The sequence below is a fragment of the Catharus ustulatus genome, chromosome 4 (genome assembly GCF_009819885.2).
Source record: "Catharus ustulatus isolate bCatUst1 chromosome 4, bCatUst1.pri.v2, whole genome shotgun sequence".
Lineage (NCBI taxonomy): Eukaryota > Metazoa > Chordata > Aves > Passeriformes > Turdidae > Catharus > Catharus ustulatus.
In genome coordinates, this window is record NC_046224.1 from 15,201,497 (window position 1) to 15,219,690 (window position 18,194).

The following is an 18,194-nucleotide window of genomic DNA, read 5'->3' on the forward strand; positions in this document are numbered from 1 at the left end:
CTCTAGTCTCCTGTTATGTGGCACTTTTTATGCCTGTAATAAATGCTGACAACTCCCAGCTCAACAGTTATTTCCATCAAATGCAGACTGTTGCGTCACTCAGATTCCTGAGTGCCAGTCTGAGATAAGGACTTGAATGAAAAGGCAGCTGGCATAAGGTTTGTGTCTGAAGGAAATGTTACTGTGTCTGGTAAGGCAGCAGCAGCATCTAAAGTAAGACCAGACTTAACCTTCAAGGGGTGCCCAAATCTCCAGCATTCAAGGACAAAGCCCATATCCTTTTGGCTTCTCTGAGTATTCCTAATAAAAATTGCTGCGAGAAGTTGAGAGATGGTGCATGCTTCTTTCCAACATGAAGATGCCACGATGATCCCTGAACTAGGCTGCTCCAGTGTATTTTGATTAAGATCAATATGTTGAGTTTGGGCTTTTTCAGCAGGCTGGTTTCTGCCAGCCAGAGGTGTCCCTGTGGATAGCACAGCTTACTGTAGCCACTGGGCTAGGTGTAAAGAGCTTAACAGCTTTAGGGGGTTTTTGTACTTGCTTGTTCTCTGTAAAGAACAGAGCTGACAGGTAGATATGCAGTGCAGTTGTATAATTGACCGCTTAGGGAAGCTGATGTTTCCTTTCTCTGTAGTAGCAATCTTCCCAGTAGCAATTGGTATTTCCCCAATCCAGGCCTCTCACCTGTGTTATCTGCTGTAAGCTCTCAATCTTTAATATCCTTTTTCCTAGCAATGCAAGTTTTCTTCCTGAACGTGGTTCTTTAAAAAAGGCACCCTTCTCAAAGCAAAACCTTTGTGAGCAGTAGAGGTTCATGGTGCCAATGTGCTGACATTGTCTTAAGTCAGGGATTAGTGGTACTTCCTCATTATCTCATCTCTCCCCATCTGTCAGCATCCATTTGGTTTTTTGCCTTGTGTTTATATATTGCAAGCTTTTTGGGAGAGGTGATTTAATTGTTCTGTTTCTGAACAGCACTTAGCACACTGAGTCCTTCCCAGTGCCAGAGACAGATATTTCAGTAATGCACTCAACCTTTAGGAGGGAAGTTATGTGACGTTTTATTTCCAACAGTGTGATTTTGCAGACAGTTCTCTTCTAAGTAATGTTTTTTATCCCAGTGTAGAATATAATGATCTGATTTCTCCCCTCCTCTTTCCCCATAATGCCCACCAATGAAAAACTTGCTCTGTCCTTATCCAGCCTTTACTTCCAGCAGGTAGGTCATAGTCTTGTGCTGCCAAATGCCAAAGACAGCAGCTTCTGCTGCCCATAGGAGTCTTATTTCTCTTACAAAGGTAGTCTTCCCAATTAAAGGGGAGAAAAAAAATGCCCACATAGATAATCCTTTGTATTTATTGCAATGAGAGAAAGGAATTTTGCTGATGACATATGACAGCATTTTTAATAAATGAAGCTGAGATTTTAAATTCTTTGTGAGAAATGGCTAGATGTTACCCCTTTTTTGCCAGTTCAAGTAAAGTCTGTCATTTGCAATGTCTGTGCTGGTGTTTGAGGATACAATATTTATTAGACCTTTACTTTCTAACCCCAGAATATTTGTATTTTATATTGCAGCATGCTGTACTTTACAGTGAAATATTTATCTTCTGCAAAGAGAGCCAGGCTTTCCCCTGGTCAGGAGCCATGCTCTAGAGAGGTGTGGAGAGTCCAAGGCTGAGACTTGAGGTCAGACTGAGAGGAAAAGGTAAAATCTTAAGGGAAAGAATGCACATGTAGTATGTGTGTTGTAGAACTAGAAAATAAATCAGCAACTTAGCTTTAAGAGATTACTTTTATAGAAATTTTGTTTCAAGAACTGTGTTAAATTCTCAACACATTAAAATATGGAAAGAAAATATATTGTTCCAGGTATGTGATGTTATTAGAAACAAATTAGGAGGAACAGTGAATCTGCATATGCACATATCATTCTTCTCTTGACAAGGATCCCCAAACAAGCTTCAATTTGAGAAAGTCATTGTTTTCCTCTTAGACACAGGTTGCTTGGGTTAATTCTAGGAGTTCTTGATGCAGTAAGTAGATCCTGGGAAGGAATTAAGCCCAAGTAAAAAACCAAGAAGAGTTGAGAAAAAGGCAGCAGTGAGGAGGGAAAACCAGACAGAAACACAATCAAGAAGTTGGATAAATAGTGGGATTTTAGTGTGCTGGTTTGTCTATTAACTCCTCTTATCTATGCCTAGAAAATATTTAACAAATAAAATTGTATTTTATTACATTTTTCTTTCTATCAGATAATAATATACAAATTGAATTTTTGTGGGATTGTTTTGTATGCTACATTTTTAAACTCTTGCTTTTTTATTGTGAGCCAGTCACTATTTGGCTGACCTTGAATGTGACTAATCCAATGCCATCCATCTGACTGTACATTTTAAAATCTTGTGAATCCTTCCAAATCACAAAAGGTGGGTTATGACAGAACAACAACATTCAGATTTAATGGCTGGAAATACAGAGATAACAAAAAGACTCAGATTTTCTGTGTGCAGAGATGCTTTACTCTGAGTGGGAATGAGCAGAACAAAGACAGTGTCATCCTACAGTGTCATTCACAGTCACCTGCTGACAAATTTAGCTCTGCCTGACCTTAAAAAAAAAGAAAGGAAAAAACTTGATGAGAAGCTAAATTGTTAGGTCCTAGTCCATAAAATAGGTCTGTTAGCTCTTAAATGAGTAAATTAATTAATTAAATAAATTAAATATATGCTTTTAAATATATCTTTCTATGTATCCATATATAAAAAATAAATAGTTTCATAAGTCATTTGCTCCAAACATTTTAGGCCATATCTGAGAAAGTTAATAGGGCCAGAAAAAATAGTGCAAAATGTGTAAACATTCTCCCAACATTTAGGTGATTACCTTTAGACAGGACTTTTCCCTCAAAAAGGGGAAAAGCCTATTCATGGACAACTTTGCTTGAGAAGATTTTTTACTCTTCCCTTGCCTCATCAGTCAAGTGTGTCTGCTCAGTGAACTGCTGCTGCTTCGTATTTTTGTAGATCTCCATCTTCCATTTGCCTTTTGGTTCTCTCTTGTAAATGGAATCTTGCTCAGGATTGCTAATTGTAATTTCCTCAGGCAAGAAGATCTTTCCTTTGTGCCTATGAAACTCATAGAAACTTCATTTATGTGATGGGTTTTCTCCTCTTAGCTTTACTGTTCTTGCCCGTCTTGTGTTAATTTATCTTGGCCACTTTGAGAAGAAAAGGGCTTTTATTCCAAAGTTATTTCTGGAGTCCTCCCTCCTTGGGAGACCAACAAAGCTGGTGCAGTGAGGATACACAGTCACAGTGCTCAAGTGCCTGATGCAGAATTCTTTGTGAAGCAGTGTATCATCTGTCTTGCATGCCAAGATGACAGTTGTCTTCTGTCACCGAGCTGTCAGGTCAAGATGCTGTTTTTAGCTTAGGTTGCTATTTCTAAAAGGACCTCTGGGAAGACTTGACTGTCTGAAAACTGATGCCTGTTGCCCTGTAATTGCTACTTCATTAAAATATTTCAGTGACAATTCTTGTATGCCCCTAAGTTCTCTAGACACCTGACATGGAAATTCTCAACTGTAAAGTAAATTTTTGTTCAGTGTAACATTTCAGAGCAAAATCCCAGTTGTGGGATTTGAGTTAAAGCTGTCAAGAAGATTGGCTTGCTCTAGAGATCTTAACTAAGGCATCTATATTCTCCCTTGAGATTCTATGCAGTTCTATACTTTTATCTCAATAAAAATTTCATCCTGATTTCCAAGTAACCTGTCTAATCAGAAGTGAAAGGCATTTATCAGATAAGCATTTCAGTAGAGCCTACTGGATGAACTGTGAATATAAACTGAAAGTCATTATCAAACATTGCAGTCTGCAAGTGCTGAACACGTCATCACTATCATTAAAGAAAGAAACAAGTCCAGAAGCAAAAATCAAAGTTATTCTATATATTTTTGGTGATATATTTTAGCTGTGTTTTTAAAAAATTATACTCAAAACCAGGTAGTGTAATTGCTCTTTTGAATGCACTAGGACTGATTTACCTTTGCCTCAGGCAACATTATGCTGTTTGCTGCTTACTACATTATTAACATAAAATGCGTAAGATTGTTCTAAACAAACCTTGCGTAGATTACCATTTGTTCTTACCTGCTGAGAGGAGTTGATGTTGAAAAATGTGTATAAAAACAATTACTGTGTAAAACACAATTAATCTCACAGGTAAGGTAATGGCACAGTCAGTGTGGTGATGGGACTTTCTTCCTCTTTTCTGATTCCATCAATTTGAATGCTTGACTTCTCTGGCTTTCTATATTCATAATGTTGTATTTTATATACTTACTATTGTTAAAAATAAAGAAAAGAAAGGAAAAGAAAGAAAAAAAAAAGTTTTGAAAACGTATTTTTTTGCCTTACTCAATCCAGGAATAGCTGAATAATAGGAAGTTTCAGAAGGGGACATCATTATATCCATTGACAGCAATTTGGCATATGAATACAGGAAAACATACAGCTGTTTCATTAAATGAACAATTTTGTGGTAGCTGACCTCAAGGCTAAATAAATGTATTTGTGTAATTATTGCATTTTAAAGGCTTATTTGAGAAGCAGGATAGGGCTGCATTAAGTGATGTAGAAATGTAGAGCAGATCAGCTCTTGGTTCAAGAGATTGCAGTTAAAAATTATTGAATACGGGAGTACAAGCAAAAAGAGAAATTCAAGTGTGAAGAATAATTAGATAAAATAAAATGGGATAAATAGGATACAGTGCATTGATTTTATAAAGCAAAATTAAGCTGTAGAACAACCAGATATTTATTCTTTGAACAAGTAAGTGATTTTGGTAGAACAAGAAAACGTTGAAATTTTATTTTATCTGGAAAGTTTTGATTTTTTAATTCAGCTTTAGTTCAAGGATAGGTGGCATTGTTCAATGAGTAATAAAATGAGTAGTATGAGTAAAAGTATAAGCAAAAATGTTGTTAAGGATAGTTATGAGAAAAAGATCCTGGAAAGATTCATTAACTTTATTCCTTTCACTGTGATCCTGTTCATACTCTCATCGAGTTTGATACTATCAGAAATCAAATCTTTCATGTTTTAAGATGAAGTTATAGCTCAAAGAGGGAAACTTCCTGCATAACATACAGCAGACTACCTGCATATTAAAGTTTTTATTTTCAGCACTGTTAAATCTTGTAAATCTTGTAAATTTTGTATATGTATATATTGAATATATACATTGATATATGGAAGCATAAACATGGAAAATTACAGGACCTTCTCATCATACTGTATTTGTGTAATAAATCTTTATTTCAGCAGCATATTCTGCTTAACTCCCAGTGAGACCCTTTGTTCTGTACCTGGCTGAGAATTGTAGCACCCTGGATGTTACTGTTTGGAACATTAAATTGATTTCCAGTAAGGAAATATATACAACGATGAGTATAAAACACATTATATAGTGTGGTTATGGTTAGATTAATTTTTCACAATGTTGTAGCATTAATACACAGCTAAAGAAATCTAATTATTCTTCCTTATTCCTTGTCTCCATTTCTTTAATTAAGAAAGAATACCTTCAATTTTCTTAGCTTTACTCTTGTGATTAGTGTTTGCCAAGTGCAGGCTCAGTGCTGATGCTATTACTGTAGCCTTTTGAAGCATTTTTCAAGTACTTGTCACTTGAACACATCAATGCTGAAGTTGTGTTGAGAATTGTTGCATGTTATATTCAAAATCAAGCCACTCTGTCCAGTCATTCTTTCCTGAAGAGATTCCTCATATGGAGAGGAATATGACCTTGACAGCACTTTCTTAATCAGAGTCTGAAAGATAGCAAAAGACAATTTTAACTTCTTATCACTTAAAAAGAAAGATCTGGATTTCATTTCCATTGCCCTGAAGAATAACCTGACTCTTCATCTCCCCCATTTGGACATTTCTCCCGTGCGATGTATTTCTCGACTGTAGCACAGACCTCCACAGTGTACTTGTGCTGAGCATAAGGAGAACTGATCAACACCTACTTTGTTTGCCTTTTCTTTTCTGGCTGTTTTCAAGTATTATCCACATGTGAATCTTCTCATGAGAAGTGTGGAAAGGTATTTAAAACTTTGCAGAGGAGAAACAAATGTGAAGAAATTAAATTACATCTCCAAGGTTACAAATTCATAGAACTCTGATTAATATTTTTTTTTATCTTGGCGTTGAGCTCCCATGATAAATTCTGAAGGACAGAGAAATAAATTTAATGTAGTCAAGCTGTCCTTGCACATAAAATAATTGGTCTGAATTGGATAAGCTGCCAGGGATTTAGAACTTGGCAGCTTAATTAGTTGCAACAAGGAAATGATAAACTTGAAAGCGATCTTTACCTGGAGGTAACAAAGCAAAACTGTGGAAGTGGAAAGTATTTGCTTAAAGCAGTTGAACACAAAGACTTCTGTATCTATCCTTCATTAGGTGTTTCCAAGTAACAGTGATTTATTTCAGCGAGAAGGTAAAATATATTTTCAAAAGGGGCTCTTAGAAATATCTAGCATAGTATCTTTTCAGCTGTCTCTTGGCTTTGTGTTGAAATCTTCATTCAACTTTATCTTAAATTTTGTTTTATATTATTTTCTAGCAGCTTCACTGAATTTTAAATGCAAAGTAAATACATAAGACAAGCAGTAAATGGAGGCAGCAAGCTCTCTGCTATGTGGTTAAGTCATATATAACTTTCATACAGCACTGTAAGATGGTCTGTATAAATTTAGAGTGAAATTTCCCTGTTGAATAGAAGTATACAGAGTGTAATACACTCCGGGGGTTATCAAACAAATCTGCTGTCCAACCTATGGTTCATAGATTAAAAGGTTACTATTCTGCATTGTAGGGAATCTAACTCTGTTACATTAGCCTTTAACTCTGTATTGCATTAGTCTTTGCCATGCTTTAAATATGCTTTAAATAGCTGTAACAATTTTGGTGTGATACTTAATCGCTACGTTTTGTATTGAAGAGAAGAACAATGTGTATGTCCCTTTCAACAGGTAGCACATTCACAGCGCATCACTTTGCTGCCATTGTGCAGGCTGTGTTGAAACATGTTTCTCACAGTACATTAGAAATGTATTGTGACCCTCTGCTAGAGTTTTGTTTCGTGGCTACTTTAATGATAATTATTCTTACCATTTATGAACGGCAACTGGTGCAGAAGTCACCAACTTCACAGCACTGGTGAAATGTTTTTGCACTCACATAACAAATAAGAAAGTGCAAGCTAAAAGTGAAGTCCTTGGAGGAATGAGTAAATTCAGTTTCCTCAGGAAAAATTTCTGAAAGAAGCTCAGCTTCTGCAAGTGGTTCTCTAGTGGTACTAAAAGCTTGTTCTGAGTCTTTACAGCTGATACATTTTTCTATTAAAGTTTTTGGACTGGGAATTGTAGTCGAGTTCTTACCTCTGCGGCAAGCAGCGTGTCTCTACAAAGCATAGCCAGGGCACAGATGAAGCAGCATGGGTAGGAAAAGGTCTAATAGAATTCTCAGGTTAGAGCATCAAAAATTCTGATTGATGCTTTGTTTATTGGCAGAAAAGCAGAAATGTGTAATTGGGATGTTGGCAGATTCATTTTCAGTAAGTGAGAGGGAAAGAATGAGGCTATTCTGACAACTTTTACTGTTGAAAATGAAGAGGAAATTTCAAAAGCATTATCCAAGCACTGCATTCAGGTAGATTAATCACTCAGACATCAGAAATTAAATCCTTTGGGCTTTGATTGTCATTTATATGCTAACATAAATCCTATGGTTTTACCCATCCTGAACATGAAATGAAAAAATCTACATTGGCAATTCCACCATAAAAATTTTTTTGGGTCTGCCATTACTGTTTCCTTTTTCTGGTAGAACAGATGGGACAAAGGGCAACAAAAAAATGTGTAATACAAACAGACACTGCTGGATTAATATTCACGCTGCACATGCTTTAGTTTGGTGTGCAATTACTTTTGTTTCCAAAGTAAGGAGAATATAGAAGTCTGTTAAGATCTAGACTATGTGCAGTGTATGTCTGAAATATATCACAAGGGTAATATTTGATTATATGAATATTAAACCCTGAGATTTGATTTAGAAATTTCAATTAAAGTGCCACAAATGAGTGGTATGGATTGGCACTGAGCACCTGCCGTTTCTTAAAATTTAGTTCCAGAAAAATCTAAAAATATTAATTCCTGAATGCAGGTTTAGAATGGTCAGTTGAGGCTGTCAAATTAGGATATTTTTTGCCAAAACCTGTACTCCTGAAAAGGATCTCATCTGCCACCACAAATACAAGCTCAGATGGAGTCACTCCAGAATTACCCTTTTGGGTTTATTTTGTAAACAGTCCTGAAATGACTTTTGGTAATATGGGTACATCTGTGCATTTAAGTCCAGGGAAGACTTTTGTGCCGGTTATTTCCCAGAAACATTTTTTTTTAAATTAAACACAGGACATATGCTTAAAATTGTTACTAGTAAGGGCATTGTGCCCAGTAGTGACTGCAGCTACAGTGTACTCATGTGCACATATGCATGCTGCTATTCCTCATTGCTCATCGTGGAGTTTTTCCTGAATGAATGTGGGATTGGTGCCAATAGGTTTTTAAGGGGTTTTTGTGTGTGTGTGTGTTTCTGGTGCTGTAACTGCTAATTAAGAATGAAAAGAAAGTGTATATTGAATGCAACACTGTTAGAGAAGGCTTCCACCTTTTATTCCACCATTGGGTATATGTGTTAGGATCATGTCAGGGGCTTAAGTGCTCCTTCCTAACATGAGAGCAGTGCCTGAGGCTGCTGTGGCTGCTTTGCTGTTTGGGCACTTCTGCCCTGCCCCGTGTGCCAGGGCCTTTCCCAGCCTCACCTTGCAGAAGAGTTTTTTCTCACTGAGTCTTTAACTGTTTGCTGTCTCAACTCTCCTGCCCTTTTGTCCAACTCTGTGTCCCCAGCAATAGAGTCTGATATTGGTTATATTTTTCTCCCTTTATTTTCTTCTCAGGAAGACAGTTTGCCATCTTAATAGCTTTGCTTGTGATTAATTTAGTTTTGTCTGTTTTGCATTCTTGTGCCTTTCCAGAAGTGCAGCCCATTCTCTAGCCTGTTAAGCTGTGCAAGAAAAAAAAAATTAGTGCAACATCTTCTAATTAAAATTGAAAAACATAGAATCATAGAATGATTTGGGTTGGAAGGGACCATAAAGACCATCCAGTTCCAACCCTCTGCCATGGGCAGTGACACCTTCCACTAGACCAGGTTGCTCAAAGCCCCACCCAACTTGGCCTTGAACACTTTCAGGGATGGGACGTCCACAGCTTCTCTGGACAACCTGTGCCAGTGCCACACCACCCTCACAGGAAAGAATTTGATCCTAACATCTAATCTAAACCTGCCTTTCAAGTTCCCATTACTCTAAGTATGCTGGCTCCTGGCTCTTGTGAGACTGCTGTGTTTACAGTCCCATTGTTTGCTGCTGGCCTTGGCTTTAAACACAGGGGCTAGCTTGATTTTTAATTTTTTTTAGTGCTATGTACACTCTGCAGGTCTATTGATTTTAATGAGGATGGATTTCACGTTTTGGGATCCCAGAGAACTTACAGCAGGGATTAGAATACCCTGGAATATTAAACCTAATTTAAATTTAACTGAAATTGTCAGAATAAATGAATAATTGAACAAGGTATGTTTTGTGAAACACCTGGGGGATTTTCTTTCCCTGGTTTTATACTCACTAATTTGCAGACAGCACTTATCTGCATTGAGACTCTGGGGTGTCATTATTCTGCTGCAGTTAGTACTGCTGGATAACTGCAAATAGTCCTTCTTCTTCCTCCTCTTTCCCAAAAGCCCCATTTATAAAACAGGGATGGCAGTGGTGATTTTCTTTCATAAAGGTTCTGATGAAGAGTTATGCACTCATCTGTTGAGTAAAGGCACTAAAGACAAGGTTAAAAAGTTGACGTTACTTTGCATTTTGTTGCAGTGCAAGCATACAGGTTTTATGGACTCCAACCTATTTTTTCTGTGCTGGAAACTGTTCTCTGTTTTGGGAAGAGGAGGAGGATGATAATGACTTTGTTCCTATTACTTTTCAGTTTTCCTCTTCAATAAATTCAACCTATGTCTTTAATGGGTTTTTGCTACTGGGGTTCTGTCTGAAATATTTAAAGAAAACTTTTTTACAAACTGATATATAATTTGGTATTATTTTCTTGTCTAATGTTCTTTTGTTTTCATGAATAGATCCAACTCTTCTTCGTATTTTACAGTTTTTCTGTTATAAAGAGCAAAACAATTTCTGTCCCCTATAGTTTCAGGTGAGACCTGGGAAGGACCCACATAAGTCAGTCAGAAATTACTGAATGTGAAAAGCACACTGACTGTTGGCAAAGAGGTATCTGGTGCAGAACAAATAAGTTAAAAAATAGAAAAAAAATTTTTTTTTTCAGTCTCACAGCAGATACTGCAAGAATGTTTTCATGTGGCCCAGTAAGTGTGTGACAGTACTGAGGTATCTTGAGGAAATCAATTTCTTTGTGTATCTTGGTGATCTTTATCCTCTAAAGATATTTTTAATCCCTGTCAAACACTGGTACACTTATATCACTTAATAGCTATAGAGTTTAGTCTGTTTGAACACTAAAACAATCCAGTGCTTTCTTAATTACCATGATTATCTGGTAATTTTTAGATCCTTTTCACATAGCTTGTACATGGATAACACATGCTGAATCAGATAACCTATTGGATGTAAATAGTTATCTGTCAAGCAGTACTAAATTCTGAGTGTTTTTATTACCATAATTTATTGATTGTAGTAAGTGGCATTCACTGTGCCATTTCAGTGTGTGCTGAAAGCATGTATAACACAATACACCATTACTACCAAACAGGGAATTTGAAGGTTTAATTTAAATGTATAGTGGCAGCTCCCCAGGTTGTCTCCCAGGGACTGATTTTAAAAAATCCATTATAGACATAGAGAGTATATGGCAGCCTTTTCCTTGAAGAGCTCCTCAGGTTTCTGTAAAGAGAGCCTTAGATTCATTCCTTTTGCAAGAATTATAAATTATAACCAAAAAGGCTGAAATCCATAAGCAGAAACTTTGTTGGAGTGGACTTGGTGTGACAGATGGGCTGGAGCAGCATCTTGTGAAAGTTTGGGACACTCAGAGCAGTGATAGCAGCTTATTGACAAACATTTGTTTTCCCTGGGAGCCACAAAGCCTGGCCTGGTGGGCAGCTTCTCTGCTGCTCAAGATGCTAAACTGGGAACCCTGATGCATCTGGAATTGTCTGTAAGACCTGCTTGAAGGGAGGAAATTATCCTTTTCTTTAAACAATTGACATTTTTGCTTTTAAGAAACCCCAACTCACTAAAAGAAAAAAGGGAGGGAAAGTGTTTTCAGGTGCCTGATTTCCTTCAAAAGTGCATTTTCAGTATCTAGTCAAAGGATTAGTCTGAGGAGGCTTGAATGTTGAAGTGTTTCGTGGTTTATTTTTCTTCAATGTGCACCAACTTTTGGTAGAACAATTGATAAAGTTGCATTTCTTGATAATTTTGAAATCCTCAGAAATCAATATTAAAAATCTTTCTGTATATCCAACTCAGTTACTTTGTGTGGCTTTGTAATTGCATGTCTTTATTTGCTTTCTAAGTTATAGTATTTGCTTAAAAATTCCAAGGATACATATGTGTTTTAAATTTTCTTTACATTCTAGAAAATAAGTTAGGATTGCACAATTTTGTCCCTGAGGCTGTATTCCCTGCAGGACTTGCAATATTAGGTCTGTTTGCATAATATTACAATTTAACCTTTTCCTACCACATAGGTTTTTTCCCTTATCAGGGAGAACTTGAAAAGACTAATGTTTTGTTACATTAGCATACAGGCACAGCTGCACAGACTAGTATGAAAAATGGGCATACTGAAGCAGATGAACATAAGCAAATATATTTAGTAGTTGTCATAATCTTTGTAAGTGCCCTTTTAAATTTTTGAAATTAGGTTGCCATGCCATAATAGCTATGAGCATCACATAGTTATGCTCAACACCTGGGCTTTGGTAGCTTGGCATTTAGATTTGCAGAGTCTAAAGTTCCCTGGTTTGTTTCCCACAGAAATGAAAGATATTGTTTATTTATGGATAAACAGTTAAGCTTCTGTTGGAAAATATATAACCTGTGAGTGCAATAAGCAACCAGAAGGGATGATGGGGGCAAAAGGTGCCTGTTTGTATGGAGTAGGCAGTAGACATCTACATGCTTTTATGTGGTTCCTTGTTCTTTGCTTTTTTTGACTGTATAGGCAGTACATTGCTGCTGACAACTGGCAATTTCTGACTTCCCAGTAGAATTGGATTTTAAGATTTAGACATGTGGAGTTAAATGTGGCTTCCTGAAACCTTGCCTGGTGGAAGTAAATAGGAGTTTCATAGTAGGTGTCAACAGGCCAACACTTGACATTTGTTGTTTTCCTACCCTTGTGCAGAAAAAGAAAGATGTATTGGGAAATCAGAGACTGAATCATTTTGGTGGCTGAAACACTGCAGTGTGTAAGTTTTCACAGACAGTTAGCAATTTAATTTAGAGTGCCTTAAGAAGCAAGGACACATTAATGTTGGCATTTTGATGTCTACCCTTCATGAATATTCCCTCCCCAAGAATCACAGCCTTGCTGGGATCTCAGAGTGTGTAGCTCTTGACTGGAGCTGAGCCTGGGTGAGTCACTGCAGTCACTGAGGGGTGGGCAGAGACAGAGCCTGGCTCAAAACCACCTGTAGGCACTGAGTCCTCAGTCCCAGCAGGTTCACTCTGGAGCCTCTGTCCTGCTGCACCTCCAGTTGGTTGTGCAGGCATTGCCTCAGATGGCTGCACTGGAGAAGAGGAGCTGAGGAGGGGGGCTGGGAGTATCTAAATGCCTTTTGGGTAAGGGGTAACATGCAGCATAGTCATGGTAGTGTCCTAAATGGCATGCAGCATATTGCTTATCAGAGGTTATTGATTTGAAGTAAAAAGGGGAATGTGATTGGAATAGAGGAATGGGAACCTCTGACATTCCTGAGGCTAGCACATCCAAGCATTAAGACAAGGGGACATTAAAGCAAGCTACATATTGACCAGGGACAAAATAAACAAGCTTTGGCATTCTTGATGGTTATTCCTGTGTGATAGCCTGTCAACTGCAAGATGTTCAAGGGCTTGAATATTCAGTATTTCAGTCAGCATAAATTAATAGAAGCTGAAAAGTGCTTCTACAGCATCAACAAAAGTACTTGTGTTTCCTTGGGCATTTATTTAGCTCTCCCTGAGAACATGGGCACAAAGTCTGTTTTCATTTGATTCCTGTGAAAAATGGTAGAAGGCTTCCTTTCCCCTCCCTTTTCATTTTGCTCAGTTCAATTTTTTATGAGTTATTGTTTGTGTGGAATGATTGATTCCATTTAGAAAGAAGTAGAACATTCTGTCAAATGCTCCTGTTGGGTGCAGATTCACATCCACGCAGTGTGGTGCTGAGGCATTTCAAAGCAATCATTTTCTGGTTAAGACAAAAATAACCCTATATAGAGAGGGTTTTTGTGCACTTCAGTGGCATTGAAATAAGACTGCAAAACCTAAAACCAAGAGGATGCAAGTGTCACTTGCAGCATGTTGGATGCCATAGATTACTTCTGTATGACCTTTAAGAGGACTGAAAATCTATTTGGTTTTGAGCTCTCTTTCCCTAGACAATATACAGACTGCTAACATCCCAAAAAGAGCATAAAGCAATGGATGGATGTGAAAGGCAGATTAATTTGAATTAAAAATGCAAACCCCATTTCTAGCAGAATATGATTGACTCTTGAAAATATAACCAGCCAAGAGAAGGGCAGTTCATCTCTTGATGTCCTCCAGTCAAAACTTTAGTCAGGTGCAAGTTATGCCTTGGTTATCCCTGATATCCCAGGGTGATTGTGTGTCAGTCTTCAATTGCATTATGCCAGAGGTCACACCTGATATTTGTTATGATAATTTTCAGATTAAATCAGAAACTGTAACACGAGCCAAATTGAAATAAGTGGTGTTCTTATTTTTCTCTCCCTTCACAGGTACTACAGTGCTACCATTTTGCAGATGTCAGGAGTGGAAGATGACAGGCTTGCAATCTGGCTGGCTGCACTGACAGCATTTATAAACTTTATTTTTACTCTTGTGGGAGTCTGGCTTGTTGAAAGAATGGGTCGCCGGAAACTTACACTTGGTAGCTTAACAGGTGAGTGTTTCATTAGTGTATTCTATTTTCCTCGTAATTATTAATGAAAGGAAAATAAAATTTCAAGTGCAATTGTTTTCAAAGTAGTCCTCTTTAAAATTACAGTGTTGATGACATCTTTCCTTTGAAATCATACTGGTTTTCAAGACTATTAGTAAAATACCACAGCTAGAGGCTAATTTAAAAGTGACAACCTGTTATTTTTTAGGTGACTTTCTCCTTGAAGCCATGTTTGACAATGTTTTCATTTAGCCTTTTTTTCCAGTTTGTGGAATCAAATGCCTGGAACTTGACAGGTGTTTCGTTTTTAAATCACATATATAATTTTGGGCTTATTAATTGGAATTGAGAACTGAAGGTGTTCCAGAGAAAGCATATTGCATAGCCATTGCAGCACTTCATAAAAAGTAATGCAGTTCTCTGCATAATTACCTCAGATTGAGTACAGTAAATACCTTACATACATTCATGTGGTTTTAATTCACCTCCTGTATGAGATAGATGAAGACTATTCTGGTTTGGTACATTTTGTCCAAATATTCAAACACCATAACTCATCACATGTCTTTTCTTGAAAGCAGGGAAAGGCAAGCAGCCTTCCTATGCTCAGCATGTCTTATTATTAGGATGGTAATTCCCTGCTTGTTCCTGCCTTATGTGCTCATTTTTGCTGAAGTGTTCTGTGACCAAAACTTGCCTCTGGCTGAATGTCTGGCTGAAGGTTCAGATGTTTACAGGAACAGGTTTTGTAAAGAGAAACTGTTCTTGCTCCTCTTGAAATTGTGTTCACAAGTATTTAGCTGTAAAGGTTTAATGTCTTCATATTTTGTTCTGCTGTTGCTGTCAAGGAGCCAAATTCCTAGTTAGTGCAACACAGCGGAGGGGGACACCAGCTGCCATGTCACTGGATGTACAATTCCCAGCTTTCAGCTGAGTTAATCTTCACTTGAGTATTTGAATGTGTTTATACAGGCAGAGCAGCAACAATACAGTGACACCAGTTATTTGGTGCGCAGTTACTCAAAGCGTGTTTCTCACATTTAAAAGATGTGAAAAAAAAAAAAATCTCAAATTGTTACTTTTAGTCTGTTCCACATCAGTTACAATACATCTCCCCTGTATGTCCTCCTGTGCCTCCAGACAGTCTGCTGTCTTGTCTTTCTGGGGTGTGGGTCTCTCCAGGCTCTGCACTGATGCTTCTGATTCTTGGGTGCTGCCTCTCCTTTAATGCCTACTGAAACAGAGGATTGATTGGTTGATAGATTGATTATTTGGCCCCAATAATCTCGTAAGTCTGGCCACCCCCTTGAAGAGTTTATTGCTTGTCTGGACTCAGCTTTATAGCTGTGATAACCAACATGGACTTTTCATATTATCAGAGCTCTTTGCTTTTTGTCTCTGCTGAACATATTCAAAGGTAGTACATCTGAAATGTAGATATAAATATCTCTTACAAAGCATGCAATGGAGCATAATGCATTGAAGGGTTATTTGTTAATGATCTTTGGACACAAAGTAATTGTTTAGTAAAAATGGTCTTTTTTTGTGGCTGGTTGCTGGCTGTATGTCTGCAGTGTCACAGCCAAGCTCTAGTGCTTGATGTGGTTTTATCCTGAAGTCCCTCCTTAAGGATAACAGTCATGAAGTCATACATCATCCCTCTGTACTAGTTAGAATTTTGTCATGCAACATTTGATTTAGGTAGCGGTGGATATAATGTATTCTCCTTAGCAAGAGGGCTGTGTAATAGAATGATGATTACTAAATCTACTGATGAATTTGTTTTCCATGTTGAGTTTTCTCACAGGGTAATCATATCTTACTTCTCTGCTTTGGTTTGCATTTCTAAGGACATTACAATTTACACTGAGTTATTACTGGCAGCTTCTCTGGTCTTTGGGGAAGCCAGGTATACCCCAGTGTCCCACTGCATAAAATGAAGACAAAACTGCTGCTTTTGCCTGCTGCTGCAAGGATGTGGTGCTTTGTTTTTTAAATAAAGGCTAATTGATTAGATGTTTATTAGATAAAAACCTACAAGAATAATCAGTAGAGAGTAACACTAATATTTTGATTAAAAGCTTTATTTTGATTTTGTTACTGTAATTTAATTTTGTAATCTTGTGCAACTTCTGCTTTCTGAAAACATTTGGCAGAGATGTTTTAGATTTCATTAATTATGTCATTATCATTCTCAAAATATTAGAAACTTCTGAAAAATTGAACCTTCCAGATAGCATTATGAAAAATTATAGTAAATTTCTGAAAAAAAATCCCACTGTTTTAGATCTCTTTACTACAATTACTGATTTGTCTTAGTCTCCTGTCCATTTTATAGTTTTCTTTATCTTATAATTTCTTTATCTTTCTTCTACTCTTTTTCTTCAGTTAATTTCTTTCTTCAAAGCTATTAGTCGGAAAACATGCAGGAATGATGACAAATATATTATTCATTTTATTTGTATTTTCTTCTTTCCCTTCAGAAATTGTCATTTTGAAAGGTACTTGGGCATTGTACAATTTGTATCTCTTTTTGTAACAGAGAGGATCTAAAATATCTTCAGGATATTTGCTTTTCTTTTTCCCACCTGAGCTAATGATGTACTATGATTGTTTGGTTTTGTTCATCATAGCAAAAACGTCCACAGAATAAAAATATATTAAACTTCATTTGCCAAGTTTACATACTCAGTACTTTTCCAAAGAAACAAGATATTTACAGTGATACTGAAAGTGAGTGTGTTTGGTTAACTTAAGAGACAGAGCATATTTAGAATTAATATGAGTAAGATTATGGACCCTGTCTAAATTTATTTGCTGTCTGGTTTATGGCATTTTGAAAGTACAGGACATCTAGTGCCCTGTCCAGCCTGCCCTGAAAACTGTGATTATTAGTGTACCTACCAGCCATAGCTAGAAGAGAGCCAAGTATGGAATATCTTATGGTGGGAAGGTCCTTCCTGCACATACAGGTTGTGACTGGGTTTAAGGTTTTAGTTGCCTTGGTTCAGGTCAGTGTGTGGTACAGCTATTCCTGCCCACTGGCCATGGCTGCTGCACAGGCATAGTCACAGACAACATTATTACATAAATCCTGGTACTTTAGATATTATTTTTATCTCTGAGAAAGGTTTTCACATAGTTGGTGTGTTTGGTAGCTGGGAAACTTTTATATAACACAGATCTCAATGTGTCATCAAGTAGCAAGAGGTAAAGTTTTATAAATCTGAGGCAGTTGCAGTAATATCATGAGTAGTGAGGTTTGTCAATTTTCATTAAAATGATACAGTGTATTGTGTGTGTGGCAAATAAGGTAGGAAAACTATGAGATATGTTCCAGTGGTGGCCTGTTGCACAAAATGTGAACCCTTTTTGTCATCTTCCTCTCGTCATTTTGTGCAGCTTGTGCACAAGAAATTTGTTGGGGGAAACAGAAGCAAAAAGATGAAAGGCAACTTTTTCCCAGCAGATGTTGTGTACTCTTTGAAATAAGATATGTTGCACTTTTTGATGGTGTTCTTATGAAAAGTCAAATTTCTCTAGTTTCACAAAGGGAAGTGGAGTCAATGAAAAAGCTGATGCTGCTTTCTGTTTTACAGAGAAGCCTGCAAGTCTGGGTGTGGGAGTGGAGAGAAATATGATGATGGCCACTAATAAATTTTATAACATTATTTTCAACACCAAAAATAATAATACCTGTTCATTCAAGCAGTTGTCAATTCCACAGATTAAAAGAGTCTCAACCTACTAATTTGGTATCTGGAGATGAAAGCTGGTGCACTTTAACATCTAACCCAATTTAGGATGTGGATGTAGCAAAGGGTATTTTTCTTAGGTTCTCGTCACAACTCCTTAGGGAATGCTGTATGCATAGTGATGGGGTGCCTTCCTTTCTCAAGCAGA

The 18,194-nt window shown here is 37.2% G+C and overlaps 1 protein-coding gene across 1 annotated transcript in view; it reads left to right on the forward strand.

The window, feature by feature from the left end:
* The window catches only part of SLC2A13 (solute carrier family 2 member 13), a 137,605-nt gene that overhangs the window by 83,395 nt on the left and 36,016 nt on the right, over positions 1 to 18,194 (forward strand). The window contains exon 5 of the mRNA XM_033057807.1: positions 14,128 to 14,291. Within this exon, the coding sequence (XP_032913698.1) occupies positions 14,128 to 14,291 (164 nt within the window). The remainder of the gene's footprint in view (positions 1 to 14,127; positions 14,292 to 18,194) is intronic.